Source organism: Zonotrichia albicollis, chromosome 4 (genome assembly GCF_047830755.1).
Source record: "Zonotrichia albicollis isolate bZonAlb1 chromosome 4, bZonAlb1.hap1, whole genome shotgun sequence".
Lineage (NCBI taxonomy): Eukaryota > Metazoa > Chordata > Aves > Passeriformes > Passerellidae > Zonotrichia > Zonotrichia albicollis.
Window position 1 is genome coordinate 2404345 of NC_133822.1, and position 25825 is coordinate 2430169.

General features: G+C 42.2%; 1 protein-coding gene across 1 annotated transcript in view; it reads right to left on the minus strand.

Moving 5' to 3' along the window:
* EXOC4 (exocyst complex component 4) overlaps positions 1-25825 on the minus strand; it is a 438637-nt gene that overhangs the window by 97843 nt on the left and 314969 nt on the right. Inside the window, exon 12 of the mRNA XM_074538663.1 lies at positions 664-800. Within this exon, the coding sequence (XP_074394764.1) occupies positions 664-800 (137 nt within the window). The remainder of the gene's footprint in view (positions 1-663; positions 801-25825) is intronic.

The window sequence follows — 25825 nt, forward strand, 5'->3', positions numbered from 1 at the left end:
TACCATTATATTATAAATCTATCATGTATATACATATATATGTGTATATATATGTATATATGTATGCATATATATATGTATATATATGTATATATGGATATACTATACTATACTATACCATACTATACTATTATATTATATTATATTATATTATATTATATTATATTATATTATATTATATTATATTATATTATATTATATTAATTCAAGTAGGAAAAAGACTCCTCTGTCTCCTTTTTGGACACCAACCTCTGGTGTTTGGGGATTAATTTTCCCAACACAGCAATCTCCCCGGGCAGTGTATATATGTGTGTGTATATATATATGTATGTATATATATGTATATATGGATATACATATATATAATATTATATTATATTTATTTAAGTAGGAAAAAGACTCCTCTGTCTCCTTTTTGGACACAAACCTCTGGTGTTTGTGGATTAATTTCCCCAGAACAGCAATCCCCCCGGGCAGTGTATATATGTGTGTATATATATATATGTATGCATATATATGTATATATGGGTATACATATATATAATATTACATTATATTATATTTATTCAAGCAGGAAAAAGACTCCTCTGTCTCCTTTTAGGACACCAACCTCTGGTGTTTGTGGATTAATTTCCCCAGCACAGCAATCCCCCCGGGCTGTACCTGTAGGCCAGGGTGCAGGTGTCCTTGTACTCCTGCAGCTTCACACACACCATGTGCAGGAACTGGTCCGAGTAGGCGCTCAGGTCGTGCATCAGCTCCATCAGGTCCTGCACCGTCTTCTCCACGATCACCGTGCTCTGGGGAGGGGACAAAAACCCGGCTGTGAGCAGCAGATTGCAGGATTTTACCTCAGCCCTCCCCTGCTTTGCTAATTGTTGTCACAAAGGTGCAGCTGATGCTCTGCCAGTGGCTCCTGCGAGGCCGAACAAATGAGGGAAGGAAATGTGGAAAGTGGTTTAACTCTGGAAATTGGGGTTTCTGAGACACTTCCTGAAGTTCACTGTTGAGAGTTTTTTGCAGGTTGAGGAGTTTTTGCAAGACAATGGCCACATTTAGAGGATGAACAATCCAGGCTGCTGGTACTAATGGACAATGGATATGTTCACAAAAAATGGATAATGGACACACTCAGAAATGGGGTCGGTGTAATATCCTTGAAAGAGATACAAGAAGAAGAGTCATCAAGACTCAGCAAGATTTTCAGCAAACTTGAGAAAGTGAGAAAAAAGAGAAGCCATGGGTGAGCCAGACAACCACAGCAATATGCGTGAAAAATTAGATGATCCAATCAGTGTTTTATTTTAGACGTGTGAACAGCTAGGATTAACCAATCATGTACTAGCTAGAGTTGTGTGAACAGTAGAAATTTATTACAAATAAAGCCCTTTTAGGGATAATAAATTTGGCTTCACTTGATCACATTTATCATGGCGTGATGTCCCATTCCTGATCCTCTGCACCCTGCAGTTCATCAGGTCTTTTCTTTATTAGCTGCAACCTCAAAAGGCAAAAATGTGATTTTTAGAGGGATGCACAGCCCAAAGTGCTGCTCCACATCCAACAGACCCCAGAATTACTGAAGTTGAAGACGCCTCCCAGACCATCCAGCCCAACCTTTGATCAATCCCCACCTTGGCACCTCAAACAGAGCCCAGAGTGACTGGGCTGAGTGATTAAACCCCCAATGAGCAGGTTTGGTTTCCTCCAGCCTGCAGGAGGGACCATATATCCAACAATGTCCAATGATTCCAACAGCTCCATAGGAATTCTGGGATTTCTGAGGTGACTTAGCACACTTTGTATTTATTTTGTCTGCTGTGTTTGATTTTGTTGCTGCAAACAAGATAGAGGGGAGGTCATGGAAGTCCCAGGTTGATATAAATTGAATTATTAATGATCTCAGTAGAGTGAAGGATTATTCCTGAATGGCAGCAAAGGAAGATACTGAAGTGTTTGGGAACCCTGGTTGATTTGAGAAATTCTGGACTCAAATTATACGTGAGGATCCCAGGGATTTGGAAAGAGCCCCCCTTCCTCTGTGTTCATCAAGATGTGAGGAGAAGTTGGGGACTCACAGCACAACCTCATCAACCCCCACGTGGCCACCTCTGCCACAGCCCCACCAGCCCAACTTCCACCTCTCTGCTGAATTAATTCCCAATTAATTCCCAGGGGCTTCACTTGGAATCTCAGCAAACCGTGAAGGGTCTCCCTTCCCTTTGCCATCCCCAACTTCCATAAAAACCCCTGGGGATGGATTCTGAGTGTCCCAAATGCCAGAATGGTTTGGGTGGGAAGGGCCCTTCAAGCCCATCCCATTCCAAGCCCACCATCCCAGGCTGCTCCAGCCTGGCCTTGGGCACTGCAGGGATCAGGGGCAGCCCCAGCTGCTCTGGCAATGCCAGCCCAGGCAGGAATTGCTCATTGCCAAGATGCCACCCATGGCTGCCCTCTGGCAGTGGGAGCCATTCCCTGGGTGCTGTCCCTGCAGGCCTTGTCCCCAGTCCCTCTGCAGCTCTCCTGGAGCCCCTGCAGGCCCTGCCCTGTGCTGGCAGCTCTGCCTGGAGCCTTCCCTGCTCCAGGGAACATTCCCAGCTCTCCCTGGATCCCTCCCTGCTCCAGGGAACATTCCCAGCTCTCCCTGGATCCCTCCCTGCTCCAGGGAACATTCCCCGCTCTCCCTGAGCCTTCCCTGCTCCAGGGAACATTCCCAGCCCTGGAGCAGCTCCATGGGTTCCTCTGGATTTGCTCCAGGTCCTTCCCCAGGGCTGGGGCAGCTCTGCAGGTGAGATCTCACCTGAGCAGAGCCTGATGTGGTTTCAGATTAAAGCCAAGCCCAGGATGGGCTGAGCAATGTCCTGAGGGATTGAAGTCACCATTGATCCCTCAGGAAATAAGAAAGGGAAGAAAATCCTCCCTAGCTCATGTAGCAACATAGAAGATAAAAACAATTCCTTTCCTTTTTGTGTGGATAATCAGATTTTTCCTTTTCCCATCCTGGGTGGGGTTTCCAGCAGATCCATGGTATCAACTGATGTCCTGCAGCTTCCCAAGAGCAGGATCTGTCCTGCCAGGTATCCTCCTGGGCTGGACACGAAACCACACCAGGAGGAACCAAACCTGCCCTCAATCCAGTTCATTTCAATTTGTTTTCCTAGCTCAGCATTTGGAGAAAAACACCAACCTAAAACCCCACCAGTGGGTGTTAAAACAGAAAGTCTTGTGTTTATTATGGAGTTTTTCCCATTTACTTTCCTCCACAACATTAAAATTCCACCAAAGCTCCTGCCAGCATGTGGATTTTAAAATAAACCCTACTGATTTCAAGGGAACACAAAGCTACTTGAATGATTAAAAAAAAATAAAGAAATAAAAAAGGAGAAGAAAGGGAATTACCATTTGAAAGAAGCCACTGCCAGATACGTAATGACCATTTATTTCCCTGAGACACCTTCACCTTCCCCTGCTGCCCCCTCTGCAGTGTCCCTGGGGACGCCCAGCCTCAGGAGGCATTGGGGACAGCTGGATTCGTTAGCTGGGCCAGCCCTGGAGCTTCTGAACATCCCCAAAATGAAAAGCAGCTCGCACACGATCCCAGAGCCACCACCCCATCTCCTCTGCCCCTTCTGGACTCGTTAGCAGCACATGGATGTGATCAAAGCTTCATTTATGGCCAGGCACGTCAATGGAGCCTTTAAAATAAAAACCCCACACTAACAAGGAAACTCATCCCGGAACAATGTCCAGCCCCTCGCACCTGAATCCCAACACCACCCAGGGGATGCTTCATTTCTCCCCAGCAAGCTTTTCAAAGGGGCTGGGGGCTGCTAAAAATACACAGAAATTCCTCCTGGTGTCCCTCAGCTGTGGTGAGGATGAGGATAAAACAGAGAGCACCGCTGCTTACTGACACTGTGGGTTTGTCTTTATGGGATTTGCAAACATTCCCATTATCCCTTGATTTGCTCCTTGTTCCCAGCCGGGCTGGAGTTCCGGGTGATGTAAAGGGAAGGCAGAATTCCTGCTCTGACTGTGGGGTGGCACACAACAAGATATTATTCCAGCAATGTGCAGAATTTACATATTCCAGATATAATGGAATATATAATAGGGATATAATAATATGTATTCATATGTATATAATAATATGTATTCATATGCATATAAAATCCAAATATATATATATGTAATATATATATAATCCCAATATATATGTATAATCCCAATATGTATATACATTTTATATATATGTATATATATGTGTATATACATATATATATAAAATCCCAATATATTGGAATACATTGGAATATACATATATGTATTCCCAATATATATATAATCCCTATATATAAAAATAAATATATATATATATAGTATATATATGTATATTCATATATATATATATATAATCCCAATATATTGGAATATATATAATATATATAATCCCTATATATAGATATATAATCCAAATATATTCATTTTTATATATTATAAAATCCCAATATATTGGAATATATATATATAATATATGTAATCCCTATATATATATAATCCCTATATATATAAATCCATATATTCATATATATATATAAAATCCCAATATATTGGAATATATATAATATATATAATCCCTATATATAGATATATAATCCAAATATATTCATTTATATATATTATAAAATCCCAATATATTGGAATATATATATATATATATAATAGATGTAATCCCAATATATATATATTCCCTATATATATACATAAATCAAATATATTAATATATATATATAAAATCCTAATACATTGGAATATATATAATATATATAATCCCTATATATATATAATCTAAATATATTCATATATATAAAATCCCAATATATTGGGATAGGATATATACTATATATATATATATAATCCCAATATATTCATATATTCATATATATACTATATATAGTATATATATATAGTATATATATATATATAGTATATATATATATAGTATATATATATAGTATATATATACTATATATATATATATAATCCCAATATATTCATATATACATATATATACTATATATAATCCCTATATATATATAATCCAAATATATATACATATATATATGAATATATAAATTCCATATTTTTTCTGGAGATATACATCCAGCCATTCCTTTGGGATTTCAGTATTCCAGCCATTCCTCATTCCCATTGCCCCATGGAACCCCAGTGAAGAGGGTTAAAAGTGACTGGAGAAACAGAGCCCTGGAGGTAAAATGACCCAGCTGGTTTTTAAGAGTTCCTTAAAAACACAATTTCAGGACAAGAAAAGTGATTTTCAGTGAATCCTCCACATGAAGAAATTCAAACCTCCAGAAGTTCACCCCTTGCCAATCTGGCTGGGACCTTTCCAGAAATGAGAAGTGCTGAGTAATGACAGTGTCCTTAATTTTTATTTTCTCGCTGGTGAGGAGCACTTGGATTAGAGGACCAATCTTCCCCTGTGATTTATTTTAATTTTTATTTTTTTTTGCAGAAATCACAGCTTTCCTCATGCCTTGGGGAGGGAGAACCTCCATTCCCTGGCTGCATTGGGGAAAGCAGACAGAAGATGGGAATATTCTGCTCAGAAAAAAGAGGATATTCCCAAAAAAATGGGAATATCCTGCTCAGAAAAAAGAGGATATTCCCAAAAGATGGGAATATCCTGTTCAGAAAAAGAGGATATTCCCAAAAGATGGGAATATGCTGCTCAGAAAAAAGAGAATATTTCCAAAAAATGGGAATATCCTGCACAGAAAAAAAGAGGATATTTCCAAAAGATGGGAATATCCTGTTCAGAAAAAGAAGATATTCCCAAAAAATGGGGAATATCCTGCTCAGAAAAAAGAGGATATTCCCAAAAGATGGGAATATCCTGCTCAGAAAAAGAGGCTATTCCCAAAAGATGGGAATATCCTGCTCAGAAAAAAAAGAGGATATTCCAAAAAATGGGAATATCCTGCTCAGAAAAAAGAGGATATTCCCAAAAAATGGGAATATCCTGCTCAGAAATGCTTTCACCACAACACAGCAGATGGAGGGAGAGACCTTGGCACTGGAAAAGTTGTCCCTTTTTCCTTGATTATTGCCCATCACAAAATAACTCCTCGAGATGCCTTGGCAGAGGAAGGCACCAGATGAAATAAATGAAATAAATGAATAAAGCCTGATCTCATTTTTAAGCTGCAGTTTCGCTGATCCCTCACAATTTTTGAGCACCAAGCAGAGCCCAGCTGTAATTAATTAAAGCAGGGCAGGAGAGAGGGAAAGTTTCAAAGCTCTTCTGGATTTGGGACCATTCCCAAAGGAAAAAACTTAAATTTCTTTAACTTAAATACCTGCCCAGGTATTTAATAATTAAATATCTAATAAATATCAAATGCTAATAAATATCAAGTGCTAGTAAATATCAAGTGCTGTCAGTGCCTTGGAGAGCAGTGGGAAAGGGAGATAAAAATCAGGGATTTTTGCCTAAATTTCTCCCAAAAATGGAAGAACTCTGTCTAAATGAGCAGAGTCAGGGATGGGAATCACTGGAAACTGAAAAGCAGGAGCTAGGGAGCCAGTCTGGCTGGAATTTTGGGATAAATGAGCTGTTTGATGCTTTTTGGTGGCTCTAAAATAGCTGACATCCACCCTGAGGCCATGGAAGTGGGAATGGGAAGAGCTGGATCCATCAGGGAGCCAACCTGGAGCCCTCTTCCAGCACCAACACTCAAATAAAGGAGTCAAATAATAAAAGAGAGGAGTAAAACCAACTAAATTAATTTTTTTTGCTAACAGAGGGAAGAGGAGAGTCTAAATTCCCTCTTCCACTGATCAGTGGTTATCCCACGTGGACTGATAACACATTTTCCCACTTTTCTTTTTTGCACACCCAGGTTTTACAAAGGGCTGGAGTTTTTAGAATGCATCAATTCCATTCAAACCCATGTTTAGCAGCAAAATCTCTTTTTACTCTCTCCAATCTGAGCCTGCTTTCCTCTCCCAGCCTTTCCCCAGGAAAATCCATTATTCCAGTGTCTGTTTTTGCCCATTACTGTGGTTCTACTCCACCCTACTACAACTTTGCTTCCCCTCTTAACTCCAAGGGATTTTTTTCTTTTTTTCAATGCAGGTGATATTTTAATTTTTATGGGATTTCTGCTGAGAGGCCCTGAGTGAATTCACCCCATGGATGGGAGCCCAGGATCTGCTGGAATTCCCTCCCTGCTTTAAATGTGAAGTTGCAGGAGCCAAATGAGTGCACAAACAAGGTCTTGGCTAAATCTTATTTACCTGGCACTGTGTGATCCAGGAAAGCTGTGCTCCACTGAACTGGAATATTGATGGAGAGCAAAATGTACATTTTTTTTTAAAAAAAGGAAAACATGAACCATAAAATCTGCTCATTGCTGTGGCCATGCAGAAGAGTTTCCCTCCTTTAAACACTCTATTCAATATTTAGGACACAAAGTTAACAATTTCTGGGGCCTGCACAAGCCCAGTAAATGCAGGATAAATCAGACCCAGGTAAAGCACAGAGAGGGGAGGCTGCCACGAGGGTGGAGAAGTCACTGGGTGAAGTTTGCTGGCAGATCTGGTGAATTCATTCTGATTTTGAACTCAAATTCCACAGGAATTCCACTCGGAACTCAAAATTCCATTTTGAACTGAAATTCCACACCCAAGTTATGCAGAAATACCCCAAATTCAATAAAAATCCCCGTCCCACGAGCTCTGACCCTGGGATATCCAAAAGTGGTGGCATTTTATTCTCCAGCACCAGCAAAGTCAAATTGTCCACCCAAAACACACCAGGACTGTCCAAATCTCCTGAATTCCCCACAAAAACGGGAATTCCAAGCCAGCACCCAGGAGATTCCCAGCATCCCAAAAAGGGGCTGGATCTCAGTGGGATCAAGGTTTAAGGTTGGAAAAGACCTCTCAGGTCACTGAGTCCAACCACCAACCCACGTCCCCAAGTGTCACCTCCACGTGGTTTCTGAACCCTTCCAGGGATGGGGAATCCATCACTTCCCAGGGCAGCTGCACAATCCAAGAATTCCCTGCCAAGGTGGTCTCGACACCCCCAAAAATCCCAGTTGGAATATCCACGTGAGGAGATGCCTTTCCATAATCTCCAACAAACAAATACCTGATCTCAAGCTGGGAATAAAAGAATAAAGAAAATCCTTGTCCAAGTGACAATTTTCCTTTTCCCTGCTTTTTCAGTTTGTAACCCAGCTTTGCCACAAACTTAAAAAACAAGGAATAGGAAAATTGTCACTTGGACATGGATTTTTAAAATTTCATTTATTCTCATTTCAAGTGCAGTGCAAGGAGCAGGGAAGGGAAAATTTGGTTGGACATACAGGGAAGTTTGTGACAGCCCCAAATTCCAGCCCTGACTTGAGGCACCAAAATCCTCCTGGAATGACCCAGCAGCCCCAGCATAATCAGGAATATCAGTGCCTTGGCTGGGAGATGGAGGGTGGTTTTTGAACCTCCACGTGGTTTCTGAACCCTTCCAGGGATGGGGAATCCATCACTTCCCTGGGCAGCTGCACAATCCAAGAATTCCCTGCCAAGGTGGTCTCAACACCCCCAAAAATCCCAGTTGGAATATCCACGTGAGGAGATGCCTTTCCATAATCTCCCAACCAACAAACCCCTGATCCCAAGCTGGGAACAAACGAATAAAGAAAATCCTTGTCCAAGTGACAATTGGAAATATCCACGTGAGGAGATGCCTTTCCATAATCTTCAAACCAACAAACCCCTGATCCCAAGCTGGGAATAAAGAAAATCCTTGTCCAAGCGACAATTTTCCTTTTCCTTTCTTTTTAAGTTTGTAACCCGGCTTTGCCACAAAAAACAAGGAATAGGAAAATTGTCACTTGGACATGGATTTTTAAAAATTCATTTATTCCCATTTTATGTGCAGTGCAGAGGAGCTGGGAAGGGAAAATTTGGTTGGACACGGGGAAGTTTGTGACAGCCCCAAATTCCAGCCCTGACTTGAGGCACCAAAATCCTCCTGGAATGATGCAGCAGCCCCAGCATAATCAGGAATATCAGTGCCTTGGCTGGGAGATGGAGGGTGGTTTTTGAACCTCCACGTGGTTTTTGAGCCTTTCCAGGGATGGGGAATCCATCACTTCCCTGGGCAGCTGCACAATCCAAGAATTCCTGGCCAAGGTGGTCTCGACACCCCCAAAAATCCCAGTTGGAAATATCCACGTGAGGAGATGCCTTTCCATAATCTCCAAACCAACAAATCCCTGATCTCAAGCGGGGAATAAAGAAAATCCTTGTCCAAGTGACAATTTTCTTATTCTCTGCTTTTTAAGTTAGTAACCCAGCTTTGCCACAAACTTAAAAAGCAAGGAATAGGAAAATTGTCACTTGGGCATGGATTTTTTAAAATTCATTTATTCCCATTTTATGTGCAGTGCAGAGGAGCTGGGAAGGGAAAATTTGGTTGGCCCCAACTTCCAGCCCTGACATCATTCCCTGACTTGAGGCACCAAAATCCTCCTGGAATGACTCAGCAGCCCCAGCATAATCAGGAATATCAGTGCCTTGGCAGGGAGATGGAGGGTGGTTTCTGAACCTCCACGTGGTTTTTGAGCCTTTCCAGGGATGGGGAATCCATCACTTCCCAGGGCAGCTGCACAATCCAAGAATTCCCTGCCAAGGTGGTCTCGACACCCCCAAAAATCCCAGTTGGAATATCCACGTGAGGAGATGCCTTTCCATAATCTCCCAACCAACAAACCCCTGATCTCAAGCTGGGAATAAAAGAATAAAGACAATCCTTGTCCAAGTGACAATTGGAAATATCCACGTGAGGAGATGCCTTTCCATAATCTCCCAACCAACAAACCCCTGATCTCAAGCTGGGAATAAAAGAATAAAGACAATCCTTGTCCAAGTGACAATTGGAAATATCCATGTGAGGAGATGCCTTTCCATAATCTCCAAACCAACAAACCCCTGATCTCAAGCTGGGAATAAAGAAAATCCTTGTCCAAGTGACAATTTTCCTTTTCCCTGCTTTTTAACCTGGCTTTGCCACAAACTTAAAAAGCAAGGAATAGGAAAATTGTCACTTGGACATGGATTTTTTTTTTATTCATTTATTCTCATTTTATGTGCAGTGCAGAGGAGCAGGGAAGGGAAAATTTGGTTGGCCCCAAATTCCAGCCCTGACTTGAGGCACCAAAATCCTCCTGGAATGACCCAGCAGCCCCAGCATAATCAGGAATATCAGTGCCTTGGCTGGGAGATGGAGGGGATAATTTAATTGGCCTTTTGTATCTCTCCCTTCTCTGGTCTCGCTGAGTTCTGGAGCTATTATTAAAGGCATTTTTTAAGGGTATTTTAATTTACTCCTCCAAATGGATTCCCATCCATTCACTCCCACCAAGTGAATGTTGTCAGGGACATTAGTGAGGTGATAAAATAGCTGCAGCTTCCCGCTGCTTTTAATGCGTTCCATCCAGCAGAAAAGTCATTAGCTCTTAGCCTTTAATACACCCTCTGCACTGCTGCACAACTGTTTATCACTTACAAGAGCCAGGCTCCCCCTTTATTAATCAATATATTTCTGCAGGGAAAAGGGACTCACAGCCAGTGATCCCCAGCCTGGTTTGTGCTGTAGGAGCTGAAAAAATAAAAAAAAAACCCCATCCCTGACATTTTCACCCCTCATCCCTGAATATTCCTAGGAGTGGTTTTTACCTTTTTCTGCCCCAATTACAGGTGAGCTGGTGGCGAGGTGACAGATTCCTTTCCCTCTCCTTTGTCAGGCCTGCTCTAGAACATCATTAGCAGACAAATGGGACGTGGAGCAGGGAATTAATGATGCTGGGGAGCAGAGCCCTCCGTTTGGGAGCTCGTTTTTAATAAATGTTTTCTCGCAGCTGGCTCAGTTTGGAGAATAAAACCCCTCGCTGTTATTTTTATGTGCTCTATGTTTTTTGTTTTTTTTTTTTTTCCTTCACACAGTCTCAAAATGCCAATATTTAAAATATATTTATCTATTAAAAATGTGCTGCTGGAGATGGTGAATGTGAATGTTCGCTGGGAAGACACAGTGACCACAGCAAAGGCAGGTGGATGATGAAAAACCAAAAGAAATTGGGGAAAAACCAAATTACAAAGGTTTAGCAGGGCTGAGCTCCCAAAAGAAAATGTTTTTCTTTTGTGGCCCTGGATTGGTGCTGTCCAGTGCAAAGGCTGTAATTATGATCTAAATTCAACAAAATTAAATATGTAATTATGATCTAAATAAAACAAAATTGATGAAAATGCAAGAGATTCCTGGAAAACAAAGGGTGACATCCAGGAGTGAGGGGTAAAGGCTTAAGAGGGACCCTGAGCTCACAAAAACGTAATTTCACTGAAATTAGATGCCAATTTGTCAGATTTTTGCCATAAATGTCTAAAAGTCTCATTGGAGGGGTGACAGAACGCAGAGTGACCAGGCCAACGTCACCAGCAGTGACATTTTGCTGTAGGGGGATCCCAAACCACGCTCAAACCTCACCTTTCAGCACCAAAATTCACCTTTATGCACCAAAATTCACATTTCCGCCTCACCCTTCATTAACCCAACACTAATTAATGAAGAATTCTTTGTTCACCAAAGGAATCCCTGGCAAACACGGGGACAGAGCAGAGGCCTTGCTATGGATTCATCCTCTGAGGCATCCCAAAAGGATTGGGATGTTAAATTCACAGTTTTACCTTCTGTGCATTGATTTTATTTTATCTATTAAGGCTGGTCTTAAATTTGAAGGAGAAAAACATTTCCAAAGGGGAATTTCCACCCAAGAAGCCAGAGGTGGCCAAAATTGACAATTTGGTTCTTCAGATGTTTCTCAACAGAATGGGTAAAAAATTTCCACATTTCCAGTGGGAAATTTCCATTTCCATGAGGAAATCTCAGTGCTGGAAAGGAATTTATACATAAAATCACTAGAAAGAGAGGAATTGGTTGGGAAAAGAATAGAAAGGTGAAATTTTGTCTTCTGTGCATTGATTTTATTTTATCTATTAAGTCTGGTCTTAAATTTGAAGGAGAAAAACATTTCCAAAGGGGAATTTCTACCCTGATTTCCATACAAGCAACCAGAGGTGGCCAAATTTGACAATTTGGTTCTTCAGGTGCTTCTCAACAGAATGGGTAAAAAATTTCCACATTTCCAGTGGGAAATTTCCATTTCCATGAGGAAATCTCAGCGCTGGAAAGGAATTTATACATAAAATCACTAGAAAGAGAGGAATTGGTTGGGAAAAGGATAGAAAGGTGAAATTTTGTCTTCTGTGCATTGATTTTATTTTATCTATTAAGTCTGGTCTTAAATTTGAAGGAGAAAAACATTTCCAAAGGGGAATTTCCACCCCGATTTCCATACAAGAAGCCAGAGGTGGCCAAATTTGACAATTTGGTTCTTCAGGTGCTTCTCAACAGAATGGGTAAAAAATTTCCACATTTCCAGTGGGAAATTTCCATGAGGAAATCTCAGTGCTGGAAAGGAATTTATACATAAAATCACTAGAAAGAGAGGAATTGGTTGGGAAAAGAATAGAAAGGTGAAATTTTGTCTTCTCTGCATTGATTTTATGCAGGACTAAGGCTGGTCTTAAATTTGAAGGAGAAAAATATTTCCAAAGGGGAATTTCCAGCCCAATTTCCACACAAGAGGCCAGAGGGTGACAATTTGGTTCTTCAGGTGTTTCTCACCAGAATGGGTAAAAAATTTCCACATTTCCAGTGGGAAATTTCCATTTCCATGAGGAAATCCCAGTGCTGGAAAGGAATTTATACATAAAATCACTGGGAAAACAGGAATTGGTTGGGAAAAGAATAGCAAGGTGAAATTTTGTCTTCTGTGCATTGATTTTATTTTATCTATTAAGTCTGGTCTTAAATTTGAAGGAGAAAAACATTTCCAAAGGGGAATTTCCACCCTGATTTCCATACAAGAAACCAGAGGTGGCCAAAATTGAAAATCTGGTTCTTCAGGTGTTTCTCAACAGAATGGGTAAAAAATTTCCACATTTCCAGTGGGAAATTTCCATGAGGAAATCCCAGTGCTGGAAAGGAATTTATACATAAAATCACTAGGAAAAGAGGAATTGGTTGGGAAAAGGATAGAAAGGTGAAATTTTGTCTTCTGTGCATTGATTTTATTTTATCTATTAAGTCTGGTTTTAAATTTGAAGGAGAAAAACATTTCCAAAGGGGAATTTCCACCCCAATTTCCACACAAGAGGCCAGAGGTGGCCAAATTTGACAATTTGGTTCTTCAGGTGCTTCTCAACAGAATGGGTGAAAAATTTCCACATTTCCGGTGGGAAATTTCCACTTCCATGAGGAAATCTCAGTGCTGGAAAGGAATTTATACATAAAATCACTGGGAAAAGAGGAATTGGTTGGGAAAAGGATAGAAAGGTGAAATTTTGTCTTCTGTGCATTGATTTTATTTTATCTATTAAGTCTGGTTTTAAATTTGAAGGAGAAAAACATTTCCAAGGGGGAATTTCCACCCCAATTTCCACACAAGAGGCCAGAGGGCGACAATTTGATTCTTCAGGTGTTTCTCAACAAAATGGGTAAAAAATTTCCACATTTCCAGTGGGAAATTTCCATTTCCATGAGGAAATCTCAGTGCTGGAAAGGAATTTATACATAAAATCACTGGGAAAAGAGGAATTGGTTAGGAAAAGGACAGGAAGGAGAAAAATTTTTCCCTCAAGTAATTTGTTTAGCAAGACTTAAATTTCAATATTTTAGTGCACAGGAACAACTGAACTTTAGGATGAGCAAGGCACTGGAATTCCCATTCTACACCAAAGGATTCCAAAGGATTTCAAACAAATCCAGTGCTGGGATGGAGAAATCCCAAAGCAGCTGAGGGCTCCTCCCTGCTCCAGGAATGGCTCAAAAAGCAAAACCATTGGAATTAGGTAGGACATGATGGACTCAAGGTCTCCACACAACAACAGAACTCAAATATCCTTAATCCTGCCAAATTTTCATTTTATGGAACCCTTGGCATTATGCAGAGTTTCCTAAGCTGGAGGCTACGAAGAGAATTGCATTGTGTGCTGCAAAGTGAAGGAGATTACAAAAAAAAAAAAAAATCTGTAATTTCACTTTGTCTCTTGGTTTACATTTTTTTGCATCTACAAAAAAAAACCAAAAAAAACCCAAAAAAAAAACCAAAAAACCCTCCCAAAAAACCCCCAAAACCAAGACCAAACAAACAAAAAAACCCCCAAAAAACAAACAAAAAACAACAACAAAAACAACTCCACCAATCCCCCCACCCTCCAAAAAAAGCAAAAAACAAACCAATTTTGCATTTTTGGATTGTGGCACGAGCAGGGGTCAAATTGACCAATTCAAGGGTGATTCAGGGGGGTCTTTGCACATCCCAAAAGGGAAAATCCAGCCTGAATCCTGCCCCAAAAAAGCACAGACAGGAGAAATCTCAGGGCAGCTCCACGTGCCGGCACCGCTGGTGATTTATTCAGTAAATTCAGCCCAGTGCTCACACATCAAAGCCCGAGCAGATCACAGCTCTGCCCCTGATGTCTCCAAAGGATTATCTGGGAATTCCTTGTGCGTGGAGGCGGCTCCCAGGATCCAAGAGCTCGTGTTAACATGGAATTCATCCAACCCCAGTGAGCACCCCAGAGCCCTGGAGATGTGGGAGTGACAGAGCTGGGGAGGTGGGAGAACAGGCACCACCAGCCTGTGATCCTGCCAGGAGAAGCAGGAATTACAACAAGGAATTACAACAAGGGATCCGTGGGCTGGGAGCAGAATTGGAATATTTTTAACCCACTGTATTCTATTTTGTTGTCTGTTCTTTCCCCAAGCCCCTGCTGGTGACGGGTCCGAGAGTGGGGCCGTTCCCAAAGGAAGATGAGTCCAAGGAGGAGCCATGGTGTGAGGATGTGTCCCAGTTTCTGGAAGTGGGGATGGATTTGGAAAGTGCCAGAGGCTGCAGGGCACTTTCCCTTTTGGGCTGACGTTTTCCATAAGAAAAGCTCAGCCACACCAGTTTAAACCAGCACGGAAATGGGATCGCTTGGATTTGTGGCGGAGTTTCCATCCCTGGAGGTGTCCAGGGAAGGCCTGGAGGTGGCACTGAGTGCTGTGGGCTCGGGACGAGGTGGGGATGGGGCACAGGTTGGATTTGATGGCCTTGGAGGGATTTTCCAGCCTGAGGGATTCTGTGATTTTCTGGGAATCTCATAGATGGGACACAGACACTCCCAAAGCAATCCCAGAATGGGTTGGGTTCCAAGGAACCTTCAAAGTCCACCCAGTGCCACCCCATCCATGGCAGGGACAGCTCCCACCATCCCAGGCTGCTCCAGCCCCAGTGTCCAACCTTGGGCACTGCAGGGATCAGGGGCAGCCCCAGCTGCTCTGGGAATCCCTTCCCAAAATCCCACTCCAGGCTCCCTCTCCAGGGAATTCCCTCCATTCCCAGCTCTCCCAGCCTGGCATTGGATCCATCCCCACCCTGACTCCTCTCCAGGAAGGGATTTTGGGCTCTGGGGGCTTCACTGGCAATCTCAGCACTCCAGGAAGGGTCTCCCTTCCCTTTGCCATCCCCAACTTCCATAAAAATCCCTGGGGATGGATTCTGAGTGTCCCAAATGCCAGAATGGTTTGGGTGGGAAGGGCCCTTCAGGCCCATCCCATTCCAAGCCCACCATCCCAGGCTGCTCCAGCCTGGCCTTGGGCACTGCAGGGATCAGGGGCAGCCCCAGCTGCTCTGGCAATGCCAGCCCAGGCAGGAATTGCTCATTGCCAAGATGCCACCCATGGCTGCCCTCTGGCAGTGGGAGCCATTCCCTGGGTGCTGTCCCTGCAGGCCTTGCAGTAAAAATAAATCCTGAACCACACATCAAGGACACCTTTCCTTCCTTCAGATCCCAACTATTTTTATCACGATTTTCCCAAAGACCTGCCCATTAATCCAAAAACTGAACCAAAACAACCCAAAAATTATTCAGCTGCACTTCCTACACTAAGCACTGAGTATTTCCCCTCCCTGACCTGCTGGAAAAAAGTAAAAACAACTGAAGGAACTACTCAGCATTTTCGCAACCCCCTGCTCCTAACTCAGGATTTCTGTCATCCCAAAGCTCTGTGTGATGGCAAAACCCCACTCCCAAAATCCAGCAAAAGAGCAGCGTGGAAAAGAAGTTGTCTTTTCCCACCAAAACCCCACATTTTAGGAGGAATAAAGAATAAACGACATGAGACTGGGAAGTGAAAAACCCACTGGGGCAGCTCATCATGGGAGATGTCTGATACCAGCATTGCTGCCATTGTTCAATCCTGGCCAGCGGCGTAATGAGCAATCCTGCTTGGAAAATGGGCTGGATGGGGCCATGGATTGTCCCTTCCCATGTGGAATTTGTGCATCATTTCCTGGCAGAGCCATCTCCCCTTCCCAGCAGCCGAGATCTCCGAGAGGCCTCCAGGCAGTCGTGGATGGCAGGGAAGCAGCGCTTTGTTTTACCGCCCGCTGTTTTCCCGTTTCTAACGACTCTCCAGTGATTGCCCTGTGGATAAATCCATGCAGGGCATTCTGTGGGAAGGCCAGGGAGCCAAACCTGGCTGGGATGGAGCCATCCACACAAAACATTCATCTATTAACCAAGCAGCAGCGCTTCCAAACCCAGCGGGGCCACCGCGGAGCCCTGCTGGGAAACGGGAATTAACTCGGAGCCGGGATCGTTTGTCTCTGGGATGCTGTCATGTTTGTTGTCATCTTTGTTGTCATTTTTGTTGTCATATTCACGGATGGATTCCAGGATTTATTGGGAAGGCAGGTGGCACTCAAGATCGCTGATGGGAATGGAAAGGGAGCCGAGGAGAAATGAATCTCCTGTGGACGGAATGGCGGGAGTTCATCTCCGATGTGGTTGCAAATAACGGCAGAGAATTTCACTCAGTTTCACACAGAAACAGCAAACTGGACTAGCTCAGTTACTACTGGGTTACTACTCAGGATACTACTCAGTTACAGCTTTTTGTTTTACATCTATGCAGAACAAACATTTCCTGTCCCATCCAGAAAAAACACATGGCCTGATGGGGAGCATGCACTGAACAGGGGAGTGTTGGAGATATGGGATAATTATCCCATTAATCATCCCCCATCTGGGGTCTGTACAGTGCAGGAAACAGAGAATTTGGGTCCAACACTGGGCAAAAAAAAGGCAATTTTTGGGGAGGAAAGTGGAATTTTAAATATTCAGTGGTTGCTGCAACACGAGGTCAATCTGTGTTTACAGATTTTCCATTTCAGCAGTACGAAGGTGGGTGAGGGATGTGGCGACATCAACTTCCCAAAAGGAGTTTCCTGAACTCTCTCCAAGTGAAGAGCCAATTAAATACCCTTTAGAAAGTTTTTTTTTTTTGGCTTTCACAAGCTCCTGTCCCTCATCAGAATCCCAGCAGCTGCACCCTGTGTGAAAAGGGAGGACTTTTCACCCCGGGTCACACAAATCCCATCCTCACCTCCATGTCCCAGGAGCCATTCATTCCCTCACCAACAGGAATTCAGAGCTGAGGATTTAGAGCGAGTTCACAGGAATTCAATGAGAATTTTCTGGGAGACCTCAGGGTATAAATTGAGGTCAAATTCTCGAGGTGGTGCTGAGCAGCTCAATTCCCACAAAAGTAAAGCATTGCTGGCTGCTCCATCCTGAGTCCTCCCAAACCATCCTTGCCAAGACCACTCTGGGTGAGAAGTTGGAAATGGTTTGTGATAAACCCAAGTCCTCTGAAAAACAGCTCAGCTTTCTGCTAAATCAATATCAACCTCAAAAAAGGTTTTGGTGGTCCAGTGATTAAGAAAAAGAATAATCTGGAATTCCAGAGGAAGGCACAAAGTTTTTGATCACAACAAGTTGAGGGACGGCCCAAATTATTCCCACTGAGGTTTTATTTTCAGGTCCATGACTTGTCCATCCCTTGGGAGGACAGGGATTAATAATGATATTTTTCATTTTGCGGTGGAAAATGACAGAGCAGGAATGAAACAGGGAATGCCCAATGAGAGTTCAACCTCTCCCTCAACACCACGTTTGACACCACCCCTAAAGGATAAAAAAATAGAGTTAAACAGAGAATTAATTAATTAATTAATTAATTAAACCAGCCCTGGCCGGGTCCTCCTACAGAATTGTAGCATTTCCTTGATTTTCACACCCTGTGGCAGTTTTCTTTACAGGCACAAAGTCCTTAAATATTTTAATTAAAGAGCACATCCCAAAGGTGTGAATTCCCCAGGAAATCCTGGATCAGCCCCAGGAAGACCAGATCAAGTACAATTTTATAGGCAGAGGGAAAAGCTTTTCTCTTCTTTAAAGTGCAGCTCACACAAAGCAAAAAGTCCCAGTACAAAAGCAAAATATTTGCCAAAAAACCAAAATTAGTACTCTGACAGCTTTGTGTGCATGAGAGTGTTTATTTTATTTTATTTTATTTTATTTTATTTTATTTTATTTTATATTTTCTTTTTCCTTTCCTTTCCTTTCCTTTCCTTTCCTTTCCTTTCCTTTCCTTTCCTTTCCTTTCCTTTCCTTTCCTTTCCTTTCCTTTCCTTTCCTTTCCTGTCCTTTTCCTTTCCTTTTCCTTTTCCTTTTCCTTTTCCTTTCCCTTCCCTTTTTAAAATATTTTATTTTATTTTATTTTATTTTATTTTATTTTATTTTATTTTATTTTATTTTATTTTATTTTATTTTATTTTATTTTATTTTTAAATTTGATTTAATTTATTTTAGTTTGATGGAAAGGCTCTATTTACAGATTACAACCAGGAGGGGGAAACTTTTAATTGACTTCCCTCAGTTCATTCAGATGTAATAATTAGAGCACTATGAGCCTTCCAAGTGCAAAGTTCATCCACTTCAGGAGGAAGATTCCAGAGGCAGAGTGCCAGGAGGAATATTCCAGCAGAATGGCAGCATTCCTGCATTGTTGTTCCTTTTATAATTCTCCTGTTGACAAATCCCTGCCTCCAAAATCCCAACTACTCCCACCGAACGCTGCTTGTCAGGGACAGGCAGCCCCTGCCACACACACAAAAAAAAAAAAAAAAAAGGATTTTTCCCTTCCCTTTCAACAATAGATTAATGTCTCTTTTGTTCTGTGCCAGAGCTGGGTGTCATATTTCAAAATGTGCTTTTAAAACAGGTATAATTAAACCTCTGCGAGAGGAGGGAGGCAGAGAAATGAGCAGCCAGAGGAGGAATAAAGGCATTTTAGAGGGTGCTGGAAGGAGCCTCATCCCTCCCTCTCAGCTACAATTACATTCCACAGTGGGGGAGGGAAAAAGGAAAAAAAAAAAGTGATTATAAAAATGAACTTTTCCTGGAAAAATGAGCACGTTGTGAAAGGATGGCTCCTTTGAACGTCGCAGCACTTCAAAAGGAGGATGAATTAGTGCTGACAACTCAATAAAGTAGCCATCAATTATTCAAAATGTGATGGCTCTTCTCATGCAGCACTTGTGATTAGGAAAACATTTCCAAACCCGGCAATGAGAGTTATTCTCCCTCAGTGAAATGGGCCCGGGCTTCAAAACGCGAGGGAAGAAAAATAATGGGATTTTGGAGGAGCCTGGCAAGAACACAGGGAAGTTTCTTCTCCTGGAGCCATCCATCAGGTGTTTCATGGGAGACTGTTCCAGGCTGGATGTTGTAGTGTGTTGTTAAGTTTCTTGTGTTATTCCCCCAATTTATGTATTGTTCTCCCCTATTATGTGTAAAATGGTTTCGTTCCCCCAGTTTTTCCCGCCACCGTTAGCCTGTCAGCTAAGTTGCTATAGCAACCGCTATTCATAGTTGCTGATATGTAATTGCTCCTCCCCGGGTTTCCCTTATAAGTGAAAGTTGTTTCCTCCCTGTCCAGTCAATCACTCCCTTCCTCCTCCCAGGTTTCGAGAACCTTCTCCTCTCTGGAGATGGTGGTTGGCTGGGGTCCCAGGACACCTCCTTTACCTTTTGATTATTGGTCTCCATGGAGTGTCAGTTCTGTGAAGTTCATCCCCTCACCTTTCCCGATTGGTTCCGCCTGTACCCACCCCCCTCCTTTACAATCCTGTTTCACCCCCTATGAAATAACTTTTTCCCGGTTGGTTTCCCCGCGTTTGGATCCCGCAACACCTTCAATAAACCGATGTTTATCCCCCGGGAAATGGTCAGCTCCGTTCCTCCCCTATACCAGCGGTGTGAGCCAGTCCGCAGCCAGCACAGCCCGAGGCCCTCAGACGCCGAAGGGCGCTGGCCAGGAATTGCAGAGGGGCGTCGGCCTTTCGCCCTCAGCTAGCCGGACTCTAAACTTCGGGCCACATATGCCCCCCTCTGCAGCTGGATTTGGGATTTATGGAGTGGAACAAGGAGAGGGAAGGGAAAAATATCTGTGGTGTGAGAGGGGCACCCAGACAGCAGCTGATGGGTGCTGAGAGCCCAGCCCAACCAAGGCCCCAAATTAAAGTTCTGGTGTGTTCTGCAACAGCAAATATTAAACTTTCCTATGGAAAAGAGAGTTATGGGAGAGCCAGGTTTCCCAGAGAATTTTGTGGACGGTTTTGATGTCCCAGCCCTGGAAGTGCCCAAGGGACATTGGGGCACCCTGGGATGTTGGGAGCTGTCCCTGCCCATGGCAGGGGTGGCACTGGGTGGGCTTTGAGGTCCCTTCCAACCCAAACCATCCTGGGATTCCATGGAAGGAAGACATTCCTGGAGGAATGCTGGTGATGGAGTGTAGCCGTGATATTTTCTGAAAAATCTCTTGGCCAGGATTTTTTTCTCCTGAGAAGCCTCAGAAGAAAAGAAAAACAATAATTATCATAATTATCTGCTGCTGTGGAATGCAACAGGTGCATCTGTGATTGGTCCATCTTGGTTGTTTTTAATTAATGGCCAATCACAGTCAGCTGGCTCGGACTCTGGTCAGTCACAAGATTTTATTATCATTCTTTTCTATTGCTTTCTTTTCTAGCCTTCTGATGAAATCCTTTCTTCTATTCTTTACTGTAGTTTTAGTATATAATAGTACATAGTATATATTTAGTATATAATTTTCTTTTAATATAATATAGATATAATTAATTAATATAATAGTATATCATTTTCTAGTAATATAATTTTCTAATACTATACTATACTATAATATATAATTATATATAATTATATAATGATTATATGTAATTATATCTAAATATTATATTATATTATATTATATTATATTATATTATATTATATTACATGTTATATTGTACTATATATACTATATATATAGTACATATATACTATATGTTATAGTATATTATATCATAAATATTATATATTTATGATATAATATATCATAAAACAGTAAATCAGCCTTCTGAACCATGGAGTCAGATTCCCATCTCTTCCCTCATCCTGAGACCCTCAAACACCACCACAGTGGAGCAACACAGCCTCCTTTCAATGAAGTTTATCAGACTTTGCCTTTCCAGCTTCCTCCTGCAATTCCAGCTCATCCATCACCAAAACAACCCCAGAGAAGGCAAAGCACTGGTTTAAAACTGCAGAAATCTTGGGGAAGAAAAGGAGCTGGAACAAAAAGGGAAAACTGGGTGAGTGTCACTCCTGTGGCACTCGGATCTGTGACCTCCCACTGGATTTTCAGCAGGGAGGAGAAGCTGCTCTGCCTCAGCATCCTCAGCATCCTCAGCATCCTCAGCATCCTCAGCATCCATCCCCATGCCCTGCTGCCAGGGATTCTTAATGAGTTTGCAAACGAGGAATGTGCAGCTGGAGCTTCAAACTTAGCAGGCCAGGCTGAAAGTCTTCTCCTCTGGCCAGGGAGGTGACGGGGGCTGGGGCTGACACCAACCCTGTGAGGCAGAATGAGGATTTATGAGGATTTTTGAGGATTATCAGGATTTATGCTGCTGAGGGAGCTGGCAGGGCTCTCTGGGTAATTAAAATAATCAAGGCCTGGGACGGAGGCTGGAGCAGATACGTGTGGTTTACTCCCAACTTCTGAGGAAAACCCGAATGCAAGGGGGGGAAAAAAATGAAAATAAATTACAAGGAATGGAAAGGCGAGGAATTTATGGGTCTGGGGAGGACTTGATCAGCTGGCACTGAAAATGAGCTGCACGTGCTGAGTGAGGGTGAGGTTGGACTCACAGGATGGTTTTGGTTGGAAGAGACTTTAAAGCCCATCCTGCCATGGGTGGGGACACCTTTCATTGTCCCAGGGGGCTCCAAGCCCTGTCCTACCTGGCCTGGGACACTTCCAGGGATGCAGGGGCAGCCACAGCTGCTCTGGGCCCCCAGGGCACGACCCAGGACATGGCAGAGTCATGCTGGGGTGAACAAAACACCTTGGTGGCCTCAGAGAGGAGCAGGATCATAATTTTGCTCCCAAATCTCCGTGGAAATGCTCTGGACCAGGTTGGATGGGGCTTGGAGCAAGGAGAGTGGAAGATCCCTGCTCATGGCAGCAGGGCTGGACTGAAAGGCCTTTAAAGGTCCTTTCCAACCCTTTAAAGGTCCCTTCCAACCCAAAATATCCCCCAATTTAATATCCCCCAATTTAATCCCTTTAAAGGTCTCATCCAACCCTTTAAACCCAAAATATCCCAAATTTAATATCCCTCAATTTAATCCCTTTAAATGCCCCTTCCAACCCTTTAAGGGTCCCCTTCAACCCAAAATATCCCCCAATTTAATCCCTTTAAAGGTCTCATCCAACCCTTTAAACCCAAAATATCCTCCAATTTAATATCCCCCAATTTAATCCCTTTAAAGGTCCTTTCCAACCCTTTAAAGGTCCATTTCAGCCCTTTAAGGGTCCCCTTCCAACCCAAAATATTCCCCAATTTAATCCCTTTAAAGGTCCTTTCCAACCCTTTAAAGGTCCCTTCCAACCCAAAATATCCCCAATTTAATCCCTTTAAAGCTCCTTTCCAACCCTTTAGAGGTCCATTTCAGCCCTTTAAAGGTCCCTTTAAACCCAAAATATCCCCAATTTAATATCCCCCCAATTTGATCCCTTTAAAGCTCCCTTCCAACCCTTTAAATGTCCCTTTCAACGTTGTAAAGGGCCCTTCCAACCCAAAATATCCCCCAATTTAATATCCCCCAATTTAATCCCTTTAAAGGTCTCATCCAACCCTTTAAACCCAAAATATCCCCAATTTAATATCCCCAATTTAATCCCTTTAAATGCCCCTTCCAAGCCTTTAAAGGCCCCTTCCAACCCAAAATATCCCCCAATTTAATCCCTTTAAAGATCTCATCCAACCCTTTAAACCCAAAATATCCCCAATTTAACATCCCTCAATTTATTTCCTTTAAATGCCCCTTCCAACCCTTGAAATGTCCCTTTCAACCCTGTAAAGGTCCCTTCCAACCCAATATATCCCCCAATTTAATATTCCCCAATTTAATCCCTTTAAAGATCTCATCCAACCCTTTAAACCCAAAATATCCCCAATTTAATATTCCCCAATTTGATCCCTTTAAAGCTCCCTTCCAACCCTTTAAATGTCCCTTCCAACCCTTTAAAGGCCCCTTTCAACCCAAAATATCCCCCAATTTAATATCCCCCAATTTAATCTCTTTAAAGGTCCATTTCAACCCTTTAAAGGTCCCTTCCAACCCAATATATCCAATTTAATATCCCCCAATTTAATCCCTTTAAAGGTCTCATCCAACCCTTTAAACCCAAAATATCCCAAATTTAATATCCCTCAATTTAATCGCTTTAAATGCCCCTTCCAACCCTTGAAATGTCCCTTTCAACCCTGTAAAGGGCCCTTCCAACTCAAAATATCCCCCAATTTAATATTCCCCAATTTAATCCCTTTAAAGGTCCATTTCAACCCTTTAAACGTCCCTTCCAACCCAAAATATCCCCCAATTTAATATTCCCCAATTTAATCCCTTTAAAGGTCTCACCCAACCCTTTAAACCCAAAATATCCCCAATTTAACATCCCTCAATTTGATCCCTTTAAATGTCCCTTCCAACCCTTCAAAGGCCCCTTTCAACCCAAAATACCTCCCAGTTCAATATTCCCCAATTTAATCCCTTTAAATTGGAGAATTTCAATCCAACCCTTTAGAAGTCCCTTCAAACCCCAAAATATCCCCCAATTCAATATCCCTCAATTTAATCCCTTTAAAGGTCCATTTCAACCCTTTAAAGGTCCCCTTCAACCCAAAATATCCCCCAATTTAATCCCTTTAAAGGTCTCATCCAACCCTTTAAACCCAAAATATCCCCAATTTCATATCCCCCAATTTAATCCCTTTAAATGCCCCTTCCAACCCTTTAAATGTCCCTTTCAACCCTTTACAGGCCCCTTTCAACCCAAAATACCTCCCAGTCCAATATTCCCCAATTTAATCCCTTTAAATTGGAGAATTTCAATCCAACCTTTTAAAAGTCCCTTCAAACCCAAAATATCCCCAATTTAATATCCCCCAATTTAATCCCTTTAAAGATCTCATCCAACCCTTTAAACCCAAAATATCCCCAATTTAACATCCCCCAATTTAATCCCTTTAAATGCCCCTTCCAACCCTTGAAATGTCCCTTCCAACCCTTTAAAGGCCCCTTTCAACCCAAAATACCTCCCAGTTCAATATCCCCCAATTTAATCCCTTTAAAGATCTCATCCAACCCTTTAAACCCAAAATATCCCCAATTTAATATCCCTCAATTTAATCCCTTTAAATGCCCCTTCCAACCCTTGAAATGTCCCTTTCAACCCTGTAAAGGGCCCTTCCAACCCAAAATATTCCCCAATTTAATCCCTTTAAAGGTCCATTTCAGCCCTTTAAAGGTCCCTTTAAACCTAAAATATTCCCCAATTTAATATCCCCCCAATTTAATCCCTTTAAATGCCCCTTCCAACCCTTGAAATGTCCCTTTCAACCCTTTACAGGTCCCTTTCAACCCAATATATCCCCCAATTTAATATCCCCCAATTTAATCCCTTTAAAGGTCCATTTTAACCCTTTAAAGGTCCCTTCCAACCCAAAATATCCCCCAATTTAATCCCTTTAAAAGTCTCATCCAACCCTTTAAACCCAAAATATCCCCGATTTAATATCCCCCAATTTAATCCCTTTAAATGCCCCTTCCAACCCTTGAAATGTCCCTTTCAACCCTGTAAAGGGCCCTTCCAACCCAAAATATCCCCAATTTAATATCCCCCAATTTAATCCCTTTAAAGGTCCTTTCCAACCCTTTAAAGGTCCCCTTCAACCCAAAATATCCCCCAATTTAATATCCCCCAATTTAATATCCCCCAATTTAATCCCTTTAAAGGTCCTTTCCAACCCTTTAAACGTCCCCTTCAACCCAAAATATCCCCCAATTTAATCCCTTTAATGGTCTCATCCAACCCTTTAAACCCAAAATATCCCCGATTTAATATCCCTCAATTTAATCCCTTTAAATGCCCCTTCCAACCCTTGAAATGTCCCTTTCAACCCTGCAAAGGCCCCTTTCAACCCAAAATACCTCCCAGTTCAATATTCCCCAATTTAATCCCTTTAAAGGTCCATTTCAACCCTTTAAATGTCCCTTTCAACCCTGTAAAGGGCCCTTCCAACCCAAAATATCCCCCAATTTAATATCCCCCAAATTAATCCCTTTAAAGGTCCTTTCCAACCCTTTAAAGGTCCCTTCCAACCCAAAATATCCCTCAATTTAATCCCTTTAAAGGTCCTTTCCAACCCTTTAA